The following is a 17,457-nucleotide window of genomic DNA, read 5'->3' as shown; positions in this document are numbered from 1 at the left end:
CAAGGTGGAGATAAACCGCAGACTGAGGTCCACTGGCGCCCTCTCTGTGGTGCTGGTATAGCCTTTTGTGTAAAGGTTGCTTAGTCTCACCTATGTAGTGTTCGTTACAGTTTTCCTGACATCCGATATAATACACTACATTGCTCTGTTTGTAACTAGGGATCATGTCCTTCGGGTGAACTAATTTCTGTCTCAAGGTGTTAACCGGTTTAAAGTAAACTGGGATTTTGTGCTGTCTGAAGATCCTCTGTAGTTTTTCCCCTACTCCTGCTAAAATAAGGGAGAGACACTCCTCTTCTTCTTGGCTCCGTCTCCTGTCTATGTAGTGTATTCTATCAGATGTCAGGAAAACTGTAACGAACACTACATAGGTGAAACGAAGCAACCTTTATACAAAAGGCTATACCAGCACCGCAGAGAGGGCGCCAGTGGACCTCAGTCTGCGGTTCATCTCCACCTTGAAGACAGTAACCACACGTCTGAGGACAAGGAAGTTAAAATATTAGCCAGAGAGAAGAAATGATTTGAGAGAGGGGTCAAGGAGGCATTCTTTGTGAAACGTTTGAAACCCAGCCTTAACCGGGGAGGGGGTCTGAGACACACTTTATCCCCTGTTTACAATGGGGTACTCAGGTCAAAGCAGTTTCAGTCTTTTGTTCATGGTAATGAGTCATTCACGTCATCAAGGGAGCCATCAGAAAGGCATCCATCCCATCATTAGAGGGACAGCTGTCCTGCCATTAGGTGTGCTAACTACAGCACAATAGTTGCTAATTAGAGCTATTGTTTAGTCACTAGCCTATAGCAGTCTGCCTCTCAGTAGGAAGGGTCTGGTTAGGTTTAAAACTCCAGCTGTTGTTGGCTTCTGTTTTATTCTTCTCTACAAGAGTCCGACAGAAGTCAGACTTCCAGAGCAAGAATTTTAGCTGAGGAAGCTTCTGCGATTTGAAGCGAAACGTCTTTGCGTCAAACAACCCAGTACAGTCGAAGATTCAAGCTTCTCTACTATGGAAACCACCTGAACAACTGAGAGCCTACAAGAAACAGTCCATATCATGCTTGTCACAATTTCGGCCTGATCTGGGGTTTGATTTGGGTTTTCCCGCTTTCTTTTTTCCCCTTCTCATGCCCCGGTCTTGATTTACTAGTTATTTTATTTTTATCATGTGATTATTCTCTGTTCTGTTTTGATTTGTCACTTTGTTTTCTTTACTTGTTTCTTTGGCTTATCATTTTGTTCTAGTGTTCTTCAGTCAGTTGTGTTTTATTTATTGTTTATCACTTGTTTTATCTAGTTTCTCTCATTTGTTTCTCCTGCTAAACTGCAGGATTGTCTTACAGACATAAAGACATGGATGACCTCTAATTTCCTGCTTTTAAACTCAGATAAAACTGAAGTTATTGTACTTGGCCCCACAAATCTTAGAAACATGGTGTCTAACCAGATCCTTACTCTGGATGGCATTACCCTGACCTCTAGTAATACTGTGAGAAATCTTGGAGTCATTTTTGATCAGGATATGTCATTCAAAGCGCATATTAAACAAATATGTAGGACTGCTTTTTTGCATTTACGCAATATCTCTAAAATCAGAAAGGTCTTGTCTCAGAGTGATGCTGAAAAACTAATTCATGCATTTATTTCCTCTAGGCTGGACTATTGTAATTCATTATTATCAGGTTGTCCTAAAAGTTCCCTGAAAAGCCTTCAGTTAATTCAAAATGCTGCAGCTAGAGTACTGACGGGGACTAGAAGGAGAGAGCATATCTCACCCATATTGGCCTCTCTTCATTGGCTTCCTGTTAATTCTAGAATAGAATTTAAAATTCTTCTTCTTACTTATAAGGTTTTGAATAATCAGGTCCCATCTTATCTTAGGGACCTCGTAGTACCATATCACCCCAATAGAGCGCTTCGCTCTCAGACTGCAGGCTTACTTGTAGTTCCTAGGGTTTGTAAGAGTAGAATGGGAGGCAGAGCCTTCAGCTTTCAGGCTCCTCTCCTGTGGAACCAGCTCCCAATTCAGATCAGGGAGACAGACACCCTCTCTACTTTTAAGATTAGGCTTAAAACTTTCCTTTTTGCTAAAGCTTATAGTTAGGGCTGGATCAGGTGACCCTGAACCATCCCTTAGTTATGCTGCTATAGACGTAGACTGCTGGGGGGTTCCCATGATGCACTGAGTGTTTCTTTCTCTTTTTGCTCTGTATGCACCACTCTGCATTTAATCATTAGTGATCGATCTCTGCTCCCCTCCACAGCATGTCTTTTTCCTGGTTCTCTCCCTCAGCCCCAACCAGTCTCAGCAGAAGACTGCCCCTCCCTGAGCCTGGTTCTGCTGGAGGTTTCTTCCTGTTAAAAGGGAGTTTTTCCTTCCCACTGTAGCCAACTGCTTGCTCACAGGGGGTCGTTTTGACCGTTGGGGTTTTACATAATTATTGTATGGCCTTGCCTTACAATATAAAGCGCCTTGGGGCAACTGGTTGTTGTGATTTGGCGCTATATAAAAAAAATTTTGATTGATTGATTGATTTGTAATATTTGTTGTACAGTTATGTCAGGGTTTGTTTCTGTTATTATTTAGTCACTGCTTTTTCTTATGGTTTGTCTTACTGCCTTGTTAAGTCAGTTTTGGTTTAATTTTGTATTTATCTCTACTTTCTCATGCAGTTTTCATTAGGTTATCACTTGTTTTTTTTATACTATTAATACTTGTTTAGTTTTGCCTTACTATCTATGCTCCATGTTTTCTGATCAGTTTGTCATGTTCCAATTTGGTGTATTTTGTCTTCAGTTGTAGCTCTGTTTCACTCCATGCCCTGCTTCTGCTCTCTTCTCATCCCGCTCACATCTCTGTCTGTGTTGTCACGTCATTCCACTAGCTTTGTGCCCTGCTCTCACACTTTGTTCCAGTCTGCTTTGTGTTCTCACTTACTTGCGCTCTTGGCTCCAGCTCACGTGTCTTTGTCTGTTACTTCTCTCCACTCTGTGCTTTCCTTCCGTCACTATCTTGTACTTTGCACAACCTTTGGCTCCCCCAGCCACGCCCCCTTCCAGCGACTTCCACACACCTGCTTCACATCACCCTAATTTGTTTGCTCCTTATTTAAACCATCACAGTCTCACAGCTCACTGCCAGGTTGTTGTCACTTTATGCACACATCCCAGCCTCTGTATTTTGTCCTGATTTCTTGCTTTGCCGTGTACCGTGTTTTGCTCTGTTTTCCTCGACCACGTCTTTTTGCCTCACCCTTGATAACTGTGTGTGCTCGTGCCTGTGAATCCTGCCTGAACATGACTGCGTTCTTGCCAAATCCATATTGTGCTTCTGCTCCACTGACTGATCACCGGTGTGCTGAACCTGAGCCTGGAATAACGACCATGATTACTCACATGCCAAAAACAAGTCAGAGTCTGCTTCACGGGTCCAACTGCTCCTGGTGTCGGGCAACCGCCCGCCCTTACAATGCTTAGTTATCATGTTATGGGGTAACATATGTCACATGTCACAGAATCCAATGGACGTTGACCTTGTTTGACCTTTACTTTGGAGACCAAACATTCAACACAATCAAAACTATTCCATTTAGTAATCCTATTAGCTCAACCAATAATTTGCATCACTTTTTACCAAAACTGAAGGAACTTTAACTTTTGACCACTGTACAAACTGAAACTGACCTTTGTCACCATTTTTGTTGTTTTTACCCCATAACTTCTGATCATTCAGTCATAGATAGTCCAAACTATACCTTTTTGGAATCTTTACAATAAGACAAATAATGTAGTGTATTTTCAAAATGATTTGAGCATTTTTAATTTTGACCCCTGTGAAATTCTTCAATTGACCCCGACCTGGCCGCCTATTGAAAATTCAAGTGGCCAGTCGTTTTTTCCAAAAGAGTAATGTCTAAGGAGTATTTGTGCCAACTTTGGTGCTTGTATCACCATTTGCATGATTGTTTCAGTTATCTGCTGCACTACAGAGCATTTTCCGCTGCTGCTCCAAAACTATAGAACAAGTTACCATTGAACATCAGACAAACCTCCTCACTGTCCATTTTTAAAACCAGTCTTAAAGCCTGTTTTTACCCCCCTTGGCTTTTAACTCCGCATGAGACTGTTTTTGTTTTAGTGTTTTATGGTTTGCTTTTATTTACTGTTTTATTGTTTCGAATTGCTTTTAAAAACAATGAAGCAATTGTTCTTATTTATTTTATTGCTTTTAATTGTTTGTTTTTATGTACAGCACTTTGTTTTCAACTACGGTTGTTTTAAAGTGTTATATAAATAAAGTTGAGTTGAGTGAATGTCACACTGTCAGCCGCAGCACAGCTTTTTTTTTTTTTTTACTTCCGTGTGTGCACTGCTCAGAGCTCACAGAGGCTACACGCACACGCACGCACACACAAACATATTTTCCATTTCCTGTTTATTGCTTGTGACAGAGAACCAAATAAACTATCCCTGTGTGTCTCTACATTGTGTCCAGTCCTCTGTAGCTCATACTCGGTATAATTTCTATTCTGTGTTCAGCCAGCAGGAGACACTAGCACATTATGCTCCATACAGACCAACGATAATAAAGAGCTTCAAACATCCTGGCAGAGCCGGCAAAGAAACAACATCAGAGGAAACACAGACAAGAAAAACAAGGGCTGACGGAGCACCACACCAGACAAGAGTGAATACACGGCAGGATTTTACTTGCTGGGGAGCACGAGAAGAAGCTAAACGATGCTGGACTTGGTGTTCTGGACCGCTGACGTCGGGTTCAGTCTTCTGCTCCTGCACTTGTTTGATATTAGTCTGCATCACTGAAGCTGTCGACTGACTAGTTTAAGACCTGAACCAGGTGAGCCCGTTTTCAGAGGCAGGACCACAAAAAAACACAGAGCACAACATACAGTATGTTTGTGTAGCAGGATGGATGACCTTAATGATGTTCAGCTGGTTGTGGCAGAGGAGTGTTTGTATTAAAGAGGGACTGTGTCTCTTCTCTTTCTGGAGATTGACTGCAGGTGTCTGGATGTGTTCACCTCCACCTTCCCGTGAAGACAGAGTCCTCTGTGTGGGCTGTCGTTGGCGGTGTGCTGCTGAGAGTTTGTGGTGCTGTGGACACTCTGGGGCAGTCGAGTTCCAGCTGATTGCTGTGACGGACGGTTCGGTATGTACAGCACGAAGTTAAGCTCCTCCTTCAGATATTTGTTATTTATCTGTTTAAAATGTAGGATTTTGGACCGAGCTGTGGAAGGAGGCCCTGTTGCTTTGCTCTGGTGCTCTGCTGGAAGATTTCGTCCTGTGAGACCGCTGGATGTGCCCCGTTTGCTGCGGCGGCTTTACGCTCGGTGTGGACAAAATTGACAGTTTCAGGCTGACAGCTGCGTGATGCAAGGGCGCCCTCATGTGGTCATGAACAGTAGTGTTTTAAATTAGTCTTTATAAAATTGTCATTTTAACTAGAAATCTTATTAGTAATAAATTTCTTTTTGTATTTGGGAACCACTTCTCTGTCTCATTTGCAACGAACCTGCATGTTCTGAGTTGAAGTTATTCAAACTGTCGAATTCCCTGGGTGAAACTCCCAGGGTGGTGTCAGAAGTCCAACATATCATGTTATTCATGATTTCTAATTGTTTTGATGATTGGGATTAACTTGTCCGCTTTGCTACATGTGCATGAACTGATTCACTTGGTGATTTTGTGCGCACTACGTAAAGTAAAATGCTACACACTATTTTGTGTGTTTCACAGCTAATAACATCATCATCATATCCTGGGATTATTTACTGCTGCGGATACCCGCCCCTGACTTCTGGTTGTCGGAGGAGAGCGAGTCTCTGGGGTCGGGGTAGGCAGCAGGTGACTAGCTCCTCATACAGAGGTCCTCCAAGCAACTCGGTCCAGCGAATCAGTGCTGGCCAGGTTGCCGACTTTCATGTCGGCCTTGACACAGTCAGACCAGGTCTTCTTGGGTCTTTCTCGTCCTCTTCGACCAGGCATAGCCACACTCGTGATGGTGTTGATGGCCGAATCATGACATGACCGTACCAGCGGAGGCGTCGGGAGCGCAGTACGGTGGTCACATCTGCTAGCCCCAACCTGACGAGGAGCAAGTCGATGGGGACATCATCTGATGCCTTCACACCGCACATCCACCTCCTGGGAATGACTGAAAACCATCCAGCTGTAGCACTCTTCGGAGTGTGGGGAACTTGAGGCTGCCCCTTAACCACAGTTGTCTCCGGGCCCCCTTGGGCAAGGGGCAGTACCTGTTTAGCCTCCCATCTCTGGGTTACAAGCCCTCCCTGGGTTATGGGGCTGGCACATCCAGCATGGCACGGTATCCTGCAGCATACATCGACAAACTGGTGTCCTGGTGCAGCAACCACTGTGGCCCAGCATATGACTGCCTCCCAGTGTGGTGAGGACTTCGGTGGGGCACAAGGCCCGAGTGAGGGAACTGGCGGATGCCGTGTAGATCTGTGTTGGGGGCTAGGCAGAGCAGCCACCCTATAAAACCCCCACTACAGTATTATGACTAGTCAATCTACAGCTAATAACGACTTCTTAATTATTCCTGTACCGCTGAGAAGGCGCATACCGCGACCTGTGTGTACCACAGCATTTAAGAAGATGATTCTACTCCAAACCTGCAGGGGGAGCAAAAGAGCAAATGTTCCAGAGTGCTAGGGTGCTTGTGGATGAGGGGTTAAGGCATGTTTACAGCATCTCCAGGTTTGAATCCTGGCCTGGGTGACCTTTGCCACTTGTAGAAATAAGTACTGAGATGAAGCAACCACGACGGAAAAGTTGAAATTCTTAACTTATTCCTCTTTTGATCCCAAAGTCACCTGGCCTTGTTGTTGCAGTAGTTTTTGGACAGACCATAAGAGGTTTATCAATTAACCACAGGAAGTCGAGTCTCAGACTTACCAAGACCACCTGACTTCAGTGTTAGCCGTTAGCTGACTAGCTACTTTGACAACATGTCAGAGGTGAATTTAGCAGAAGCTGAAGTTTGATCTTGTTTCCAGACAAAACATGTAAGCAGAAATACCTTTGGGTCCGTAGATCTTGTGTCCACTTATGGACATCAGATCGACTTTACAGTCTGAGACACTGATGGGAATCTTTCCAACAGCTTGAGCGGCATCCGTGTGGAAGAACACGCCTTTAGAACGACAGATCTGACCTGTGGGGGGCAACAATATTTCTGTCAATCTCCCTGAGATAAATACTGGAAACAGTTCTCACCAGATTTGGATCACAAGTTCGTCAACATTCAGATTATTCATATGAAAATAGAGTCAAAGTGGTTACCAATGTCCCTGACGGGCTGCTTGACTCCGATCTCATTGTTGACGGTCATCACGGACACCAGAGACGTGTCAGGACGGATGGAGTCTTGCAGCAGCTGGACACATAGACAGACAATGTGGATCTTATTGGCCTTTCTCAAGGACACCTTAGAGATCCTCTGGTCTTAAGCCCTCTCCTCTAACCTGTCCTGTAATTATGTAATGGCCAATCTGAATCCTGTTTTTTTTCCCCCCAGACATCAAGATATATGTGAGAGATTTCTTCTGGGCCAGGCTTCCACGCCCCCCCGCCTTCCCTCACCTGAAGTCCTCTACCATTGTCCCTCTCCCTAAGAAGACCAAGGGTGGGATTCTACTCTGAGACCAAATCCATTGTGCAAACCCAACGACAATACTGAGCTGATCCTGTAAACGCCAAAACTCTTATGAACTGAGGTGGAATTAGAAAGGAACACAAAAGATAAAATTCCCTGAGATATGCTTCAAGATGACATATGACAGATATCAGGATCCAAAAGTCTACAGATTTACTCTGGCTTTATTTTTGGGACATCCTGTAGTTAGTATATTATAGTTCTTATTATAGTTATTGTTACAGTTAGTATATTAAAGTTGTCATTACAGCTAGTATAGTTATTACAGTTATTGTTACAGTTAGTATATTAAAGTTAGTATATTAAAGTTCAGTTAGTATATTAAAGTTCTTATTACAGTTAGTATAGTTATTACAGTTATTGTTAGTTAGTATATTAAAGTTCAGTTAGTATATTAAAGTTCTTATTACAGTTAGTATAGTTATTACAGTTATTGTTACAGTTAGTATATTAAAGTTAGTATATTAAAGTTCAGTTAGTATATTAAAGTTCTTATTACAGTTAGTATAGCTATTACAGTTATTGTTACAGTTAGTATATTAAAGTTCAGTTAGTATATTAAAGTTCAGTTAGTATATTAAAGTTCTTATTACAGTTAGTATAGTTATTACAGTTATTGTTACAGTTAGTATAGTTATTACAGTTATTGTTACAGTTAGTATATTAAAGTTAGTATATTAAAGTTCAGTTAGTATATTAAAGTTCTTATTACAGTTAGTATAGTTATTACAGTTATTGTTACAGTTAGTATAGTTATTACAGTTATTGTTACAGTTAGTATATTAAAGTTAGTATATTAAAGTTCAGTTAGTATATTAAAGTTCTTATTACAGTTAGTATAGTTATTACAGTTATTGTTAGTAGTTGGGGGGGGAGGAGCCTGAGCTTGTGCGGGAGGTTGAGAGATACCGACTAGAGATAGTCGGACTCACCTCCACGCACAGCTTGGCCTCTGGTACCCAACTCCTGGAGAGGGGCTGGACGCTTCATTTTTGTGGCGTTGCCCATGGGGAGAGGCGGAGAGCTGGAGTCGCATTGCTTATTGCTCCCCAGCTCAGTCGCCATGTGTTGGAGTTCACTCCAGTGAACGAGACGGTCGTGTCCCTACGCCTTCGGGTCGGGGACAGGTCTCTCACCGTTGTCTCGGCCTACGGGCCGAGCGGCAGTTCAGAGTACCCAACCTTCTTGGAATCCCTGGGAGGGGTACGAGATAGCGCTCTGACTGGGGACTCCATTGTTCTCCTGGGGGATTTCAACGCCCACGTGGGCAGTGACAGTGAGACCTGGAGGGGGGTGATCGGGAAGCACGGCCTCCCCGATGTGAACCCGAGTGGTGTTCAGTTGTTGGACTTCTGTGCTAGTCACAGTTTGTCCATCACAAACACCATGTTCGAGCACAAGGGTGTCCATAAGTGCATGTGGCACCAGGACACCCTGAGCCAGAGGTCGATGATCGACTTTGTAGTCGTATCATCTGACCTTCGGCCACGTGTCTCGGACACTCGAGTGAAGAGAGGGGCAGAGCTGTCAACCGATCACCACCTGGTGGTGAGTTGGATCCGCTGGGAGCCCAAACATATCGTGAGGGTCTGCTGGGAATGACTGGCGGAACCCTCTGTCAGCGAGGTCTTCAACTCCCACCTCCGGGAGAGCTCCTCCCAGATCCCGGGGGAGGTTGGAGACATGGAGTCCGAGTGGACCATGTTCTCCACCTCCATTGTCGATGCAGCCGCTCGTAGCTGTGGTCGCAAGGTCTCTGGTGCCTGTTGCGGCGGCAATCCCTGAACCCGGTGGTGGACACCGGAAATAAGGGATGCCGTCAAGCTGAAGAAGGAGTCCTACTTATCTTTGTTGGTAGGTGGGACCCCAGAGGCAGCTGACAGGTACCGGCAGGCCAAGCGTGCCACAGCCCGTGCGGTCGCAGAGGCAAAAACTCAGGTCTGGGAAGAGTTCGAGGAGGCCATGGAGGAGGACTATCGGTCGGCCTCGAAGAGATTCTGGCAAACCGTCCAACCCCTCAGGAGGCGGAAGCAGCTCTCCACCAGCACTGTTTACGGTGCGGGTGGGGAGCTGTTGACCCTGACTGGGGATGTTGTCGGGCGGTGTAAGGAATACTTCGAGAATCTCCTCAATCCCATCGTCACATCTTCCGAAGAGGAAGCAGAAACTGGGGATTCAGAGGCAGACTCATCCATTACCCTGGCCGAAGTCACCGAGGTGGTTAGAAAGCTCCTCGGTGGCAAGGCTCCTGGGGTGGATGAAATCCGTCCTGAGTACCTTAAGTCTCTGGATGTTGTGGGACTGTCTTGGCTGACACGCCTCTGCAACATCGCGTGGCGATCGGGGACAGTGCCTCTGGATTGGCAGACCGGGGTGGTGGTTCCTCTGTTTAAGAAGGGGGACCGGAGGGTGTGTTCAAACTATAGGGGGATCACACTCCTCAGCCTCCCCGGTAAGGTCTATTCCAGAGACCTGGAGAGGAGAATTCAACTGATGGTCGAACCTCGGATTCAGGAGGAGCAGTATGGTTTTCATCCTGGTCGCGGCACAGTATAGTTATTACAGTTATTGTTACAGTTAGTATATTAAAGTTGTCATTAGAGTTAGTATAGTTATTACAGTTATTGTTAGTATATTAAAGGTCTCAAAGTTAGTATAGTTATTAGTTATTGTAGAAGAAGTGCCATGATTTTGGCTTGATCAGGGCGTTGAGCCCATCCCCCTTTCTGTTGTTCTCTTTCTGCCCCAGCTTTGATTTATTAGTTCTTTATTTTCATCTTGGTTTATTCTCTTATGTTTTACGTTGTCACTTTTCTTTGTTACTTTTTTTTATGTTAGCCATTGTCCAGTTCCGTTCTAGTTCTGTTCAGCCGGTTTGTGTTTTCATTGTTTATCATTTAGCTTTTATCTGTTTATTTTGGCTGTTCTCATTTCTGTTGTACTTTTATATCAAGTTTTGCTTTCTGTTTATTAGTCAGTTCCTGTTTAGTTCTGCTTTAGTAGTGATTTCCTATTTTCTGCTCAGTTCTCATGTAGTTCTTTTTGTTCTCATGTTCATGCCCGATTCTAGTTCTTGTCATAGTTATATTATATTCTGTCCTTAGATTCTGTGTTAGCTCTGTTCTCAGTTTGCCCTCATGTCCATCTTCTTATGTTCAGTCCACGCCCTGCACCTGCCTTTATGTCTTTGTCCCTCACTTTGATTCAGTCTGTTTAGTATTTCCGTGCACTCACACTCTTGGCACCTGTTCACTCATCTTTGTGTCTTACCTCACGCCACCTTGTGCTGTCCCTCCTCATCTTCTTACCCCATGCATTATCTTTGTTCACTAGCCACACCTCCTTTCTAGACTGTTCCTCACGTGCACCTTGTTAACTCCTGTCCTATTTAACCACCTCCCAGCCACCACTTCTAACGCCAGTTTGTCGTTGTATGTACACATCCTAGCCGTTATTTCCTGTCCTGTTTTGCCTTGCCATGTTTTTTGAAATCTGCTCTGTGTTTCTGACTTCGTCTTCTGCCTCATCCATGAATACTGTGTTTGCTTTACTGTGCCACAAACCCCTGCTCGATTATGACTGCGTATTTGCCTGACCCTGTTTGTACCTTTGCTCTGCTGACTGACAACCTGTGTACCAAACCTGAGCCTGAATTAAAGATGACGACTTCTATTACACCTAAGCCTGGTCTGGGAGTCTGCATAAAGGGTCCTCCCTCTTTAGGTGCCTGGAACCCGCCTGACGTGTCAATAAGAAAGAATTTTTTTTTTTTAACACCAAAGGAAAATAAGTCAGGTGTAGTAATTTGCGTTGCATTGTGTGTATGTTGTCGTCATTAATTTTCATAGAGCAATTTTTGACATTGGCATGACGTTGGCATCGCTTAACCTTCGTGCAGCTTCGTTCCTGCAGCCGACGCTTCGTTCCTGCAGCCGACGCTTCATCAGGATTTTTAAACTGTTGAAAAATTTAAACGAAGGGCAACAAAAACCTCAATTCATCCGTGTTTTGTTTTGCTGTCGTTCTTGACGTTTTTAATCGTTTGCTTAGTTTTTGTAATGTTAGCATTTAGTTTGACTTCGTTCGACCAGCTGAATGTTTTCACACAGTACAGAAGCCGGTTTGTGAGCGCTGCTGCTGCTGCGTTCATGTACCGTCAGAAATTACAGGGCAAACTCAGCCTGTTTGCTTGGATTTCTTTTATCTGGGTGGGGGGTCAGCTTCAATGGGCTCAGGCACCTTATATAGGCCAGAACTAATCTTTTGTGTGAAAACAATTAATTATTTTGCCACAAGCAACTGCTGAATTTGAAACAACAGTTGTGTAATTTCTGACCGTACATGAACGCAGCGACAGCAGCAGCTCCTGCGTGCGTTATTGTTTTTTATTAAATATAATTTTTATTAAATATAACTATATGAGTGTAGGAATGACAATCCAGCCCTTCTGTACATGTGGTAACAGATAGTAGAGAAGCTTGAATCTTCGACTGGACTGGGTTGCTTGATGCGAGGACGTTTCACTTCAAATCGCAGAAGCTTCCTCAGCTAAAATTCTTGCTCTGGTAGTCTGACTTCTGTCTTGACTCTTGTAGAGAAGAATAAACAGAAGCCACATAAGCTGGAGTTTTAAACCTAACCAGACCCCTCCTACCGAGAGGCAGACTGCTATTGGCTAGTGACAAAACAATAGCTGTAATTAGCACCTATTGTGCTCTAGTTAGCACCCTCCTAATGACAGGGCAGCTGTTCCTCCTAATGATGGGACTCAAGGTGTTAACCGGTTTAAAGTAAAATGGGATTTTGTGCTGTCTGAATAACCTCTGTAGTTTTTCCCCTACTCCTGCTAAATTAGGGTAGAGACACTTCGGTTTACTTTAAACCAGTTAACACCTTGAGACAGAAATTAGTTCAGCCTAACGACAGGATCCCTAGTTATAAACAGAGCAATGTAGTGTACAGCCCCTGGCAAGAATTATGGAATCACCGGCCTCGGAGGATGTTCATTCAATCAATCAATCAATCAATCAATTTTTTATATAGCGCCAAATCACAACAAACAGTTGCCCCAAGGCGCTTTATAACTCCCTTTTAACAGGAAGAAACCTCCAGCAGAACCAGGCTCAGGGAGGGGCAGTCTTCTGCTGAGACTGGTTGGGGCTGAGGGAGAGAACCAGGAAAAAGACATGCTGTGGAGGGGAGCAGAGATCGATCACTAATGATTAAATGCAGAGTGGTGCATACAGAGCAAAAAGAGAAAGAAACACTCAGTGCATCATGGGAACCCCCCAGCAGTCTACGTCTATAGCAGCATAACTAAGGGATGGTTCAGGGTCACCTGATCCAGCCCTAACTATAAGCTTTAGCAAAAAGGAAAGTTTTAAGCCTAATCTTAAAAGTAGAGAGGGTGTCTGTCTCCCTGATCTGAATTGGGAGCTGGTTCCACAGGAGAGGAGCCTGAAAGCTGAAGGCTCTGCCTCCCATTCTACTCTTACAAACCCTAGGAACTACAAGTAAGCCTGCAGTCTGAGAGCGAAGCGCTCTATTGGGGTGATATGGTACTACGAGGTCCCTAAGATAAGATGGGACCTGATTATTCAAAACCTTATAAGTAAGAAGAAGAATTTTAAATTCTATTCTAGAATTAACAGGAAGCCAATGAAGAGAGGCCAATATGGGTGAGATATGCTCTCTCTTTCTAGTCCCCGTTAGTACTCTAGCTGCAGCATTTTGAATTAACTGAAGGCTTTTTAGGGAACTTTTAGGACAACCTGATAATAATGAATTACAATAGTCCAGCCTAGAGGAAATAAATGCATGAATTAGTTTTTCAGCATCACTCTGAGACAAGACCTTTCTGATTTTAGAGATATTGCGTAAATGCAAAAAAGCAGTCCTACATATTTGTTTAATATGCGCTTTGAATGACATATCCTGATCAAAAATGACTCCAAGATTTCTCACAGTATTACTAGAGGTCAGGGTAATGCCATCCAGAGTAAGGATCTGGTTAGACACCATGTTTCTAAGATTTGTGGGGCCAAGTACAATAACTTCAGTTTTATCTGAGTTTAAAAGCAGGAAATTAGAGGTCATCCATGTCTTTATGTCTGTAAGACAATCCTGCAGTTTAGCTAATTGGTGTGTGTCCTCTGGCTTCATGGATAGATAAAGCTGGGTATCATCTGCGTAACAATGAAAATTTAAGCAATACCGTCTAATAATACTGCCTAAGGGAAGCATGTATAAAGTGAATAAAATTGGTCCTAGCACAGAACCTTGTGGAACTCCATAATTAACTTTAGTCTGTGAAGAAGATTCCCCATTTACATGAACAAATTGTAATCTATTAGACAAATATGATTCAAACCACTGCAGCGCAGTGCCTTTAATACCTATGGCATGCTCTAATCTCTGTAATAAAATTTTATGGTCAACAGTATCAAAAGCAGCACTGAGGTCTAACAGAACAAGCACAGAGATGAGTCCACTGTCTGAGGCCATAAGAAGATCATTTGTAACCTTCACTAATGCTGTTTCTGTACTATGATGAATTCTAAAACCTGACTGAAACTCATTCAGTTGTTTAATTTTGTAGAAAAAAAGCAGATCACAGACATGACACAAAACTAAAGTCATTTCAAATGGAAACTTTCTGGCTTTAAGAAACACTATAAGAAATCAGGAAAAAAATTGTGGCAGTCAGTAACGGTTACTTTTATAGACCAAGCAGAGGGAAAAAAAAATATGGAATCACTCAATTCTGAGGAAAAATGATGGAATCATGAAAAACAAAAGAACGCTCCAACACATCACTAGTATTTTGTTGCACCACCTCTGGCTTTTATAACAGCTTGCAGTCTCTGAGGCATGGACTTAATGAGTGACAAACAGTACTCTTCATCAATCTGGCTCCAACTTTCTCTGATTGCTGTTGCCAGATCAGCTATGCAGGTTGGAGCCTTGTCATGGACCATTTTCTTCAACTTCCACCAAAGATTTTCAATTGGATTAAGATCCGGACTATTTGCAGGCCATGACATTGACCCTATGTGTCTTTTTGCAAGGAATGTTTTCACAGTTTTTGCTCTATGGCAAGATGCATTATCATCTTGAAAAATGATTTCATCATCCCCAAACATCCTTTCAATTGATGGGATAAGAAAAGTGTCCAAAATATCAACGTAAACTTGTGCATTTATTGATGATGTAATGACAGCCATCTCCCCAGTGCCTTTACCTGACATGCAGCCCCATATCATCAATGACTGTGGAAATGTACATGTTCTCTTCAGGCAGTCATCTTTATAAATCTCATTGGAACGGCACCAAACAAAAGTTCCAGCATCATCACCTTGCCCAATGCAGATTCGAGATTCATCACTGAATATGACTTTCATCCAGTCATCCACAGTCCACGATTGCTTTTCCTTAGCCCACTGTAACTTTGTTTTTTCTGTTTAGGTGTTAATGATGGCTTTCGTTTAGCTTTTCTGTATGTAAATCCCATTTCCTTTAGGCAGTTTCTTACAGTTCGGTCACAGACGTTGACTCCAGTTTCCTCCCATTCGTTCCTCATTTGTTTTGTTGTGCATTTTTGATTTTTGAGACATATTGCTTTAAGTTTTCTGTCTTGACACTTTGATGTCTTCCTTGGTCTACCAGTATGTTTGCCTTTAACAACCTTCCCATGTTGTTTGTATTTGGTCCAGAGTTTAGACACAGCTGACTGTGAACAACCAACATCTTTTGCAACATTGCGTGATGATTTACCCTCTTTTAAGAGTTTGATAATCCTCTCCTTTTTTCAACTGACATCTCTCGTGTTGGAGCCATGATTCATGTCAGTCCACTTGGTGTAACAGCTCTCCAAGGTGTGATCACTCCTTTTTAGATGCAGACTAACGAGCAGATCTGATTTGATGCAGGTGTTAGTTTTGGGGATGAAAATTTACAGAGTGATTCCATAATTTATTCCTCAGAATTGAGTGAGTCCATATTTTTTCCCTCTGCTTGGTCTAAAAAAGTAACCATTACTGACTTCCACAATTTTTTTTCCTGATTTCTTATTGTGTTTCTTAAAACCAGAAAGTTGCCATTTGAAATTACTTTAGTTTTGTGTCATGTCTGTGATCTGCTTTTTTTCTCCAAAATTAAACATCTGAATGAACATCCTCCGAGGCCGGTGATTCCATAACTTTTTGCCAGGGGTTGTATTCTATCAGATGTCAGGAAAACTGTAACGAACACTACATAGGTGAGACTAAGCAACCTTTACACAAAAGGCTATACCAGCACCGCAGAGAGGGCGCCACTTTGTCCCCCGTTTACAATGGGGTACTCAGGTCAAAGCAGTTTCAGTCTTTTCTTCATGGTAATGAGTCATTCACATCATCAGGAGAGTCGTCAAGGGAGCCATCAGGAGAGGCATCCGTCCCATCATTAGAAGGGACAGCTGCCCTGTCATTAGGAGGGTGCTAACTAGAGAACAATAGGTGCTAATTAGAGCTATTGTTTAGTCACTAGCCTATAGCAGTCTGCCTCTCGGTAGGAGGGGTCTGGTTAGGTTTAAAACTCCAGCTTATGTGGCTTCTGTTTATTCTTCTCTACAAGAGTCAAGACAGAAGTCAGACTACCAGAGCAAGAATTTTAGCTGAGGAAGCTTCTGTGATTTGAAGTGAAACGTCATCGCGTCAAGCAACCCAGTCCAGTCGAAGATTCAAGCTTCTCTACTATGGAAACCATCTGGACAACTGAGAGCCTACACAGAAACATTGGTAACAGGTAGATGATTCAGATGATTATATAAAGAGCTGTTCTGGAAGACAGAATTCACATTGTGGATCAGCTGCAGCTGGTGGAAATAACCACACACAGGGACTGATCAATTTACTGCTCTGATATATTCAATCATCTTTACACTTATATTTATTCCCCCTTTAGACAGTTTTCTGCTATAAATCAATATACAGGGCGGGCCAATAAAATGTTACCACTTTTTTAATTCGTACAATTTCAAAAATAACAAAGATTTCAGGAATATCAATTCCTGAAAATGAAAAAGAAATTCGGAGAATCCCTCTTGAGATGTGTGGTAATGTCATCACAAACTTCAGTGTGCGTGTTGCAGCTGTAATCCAAAGAAGAGGAGCATCTTGGACTATTTCGAGAAGAAAATTGAGGATATTAGGTTGAGCATATCTCAGCAAGCCTTGGTCCAACCACCGCATACTACTATGGAGGTGGATGGTCCCAATGAAGTGTTACCCAGATTTACAGATTTTGATGGTATCTCGCTAGGCGCGCTGACGAAGCTCATGACATCTACAAAAAGCACAACCTGCTTATTTGATCCTATACCAACAAAACTGTTAAAGGACCTGTGGCCCACTCTTGGGCAACTGTGCTGGAAATGATTAATCTCTCATTAACTTCTGGATCTGTTCCTAAATGTTTCAAGCCTGCAGTGATTAAACATTGCTTAAGAGGTCCAATCTCGACCCTAGTGCATTGAAAAATTACACTATGTAACACAATTTTTGTTCCTGGCTTCTAAGTGTTATATTTCAACTGCTTATGTCTAAAGTCTATGGAAAAATGACTACATTCAGCACAAACTTTGATTTAATTTTTTTTAACGTTCTAGAAAGTTCTAAAAGTTTCTTGAAATTTCTAGATAATTCTGGAAATTCTAGAAAATTCTGGACAGTTCTAGCAGTTAAAGAATATTCTAGAAGACTACTCAGTAGTAGTGAAGTCG

General features: G+C 42.8%; 1 protein-coding gene across 1 annotated transcript in view; it reads right to left on the bottom strand.

The window, feature by feature from the left end:
* Window positions 1-17,457, bottom strand: part of nfs1 (NFS1 cysteine desulfurase) — a 96,452-nt gene that overhangs the window by 58,835 nt on the left and 20,160 nt on the right. The window contains exons 6-7 of the mRNA XM_034164472.1: window positions 7,325-7,418; window positions 7,062-7,196 (exon numbers count right to left, since the gene is read on the bottom strand). Of these exons, the coding sequence (XP_034020363.1) occupies window positions 7,062-7,196; window positions 7,325-7,418 (229 nt within the window). The remainder of the gene's footprint in view (window positions 1-7,061; window positions 7,197-7,324; window positions 7,419-17,457) is intronic.

Source organism: Thalassophryne amazonica, chromosome 3 (genome assembly GCF_902500255.1).
Source record: "Thalassophryne amazonica chromosome 3, fThaAma1.1, whole genome shotgun sequence".
NCBI classification, from domain to species: Eukaryota; Metazoa; Chordata; class Actinopteri; order Batrachoidiformes; family Batrachoididae; genus Thalassophryne; species Thalassophryne amazonica.
The sequence above is the reverse complement of the archived record's forward strand: the minus strand, read 5'-3'. Positions and strand labels throughout refer to the sequence as shown.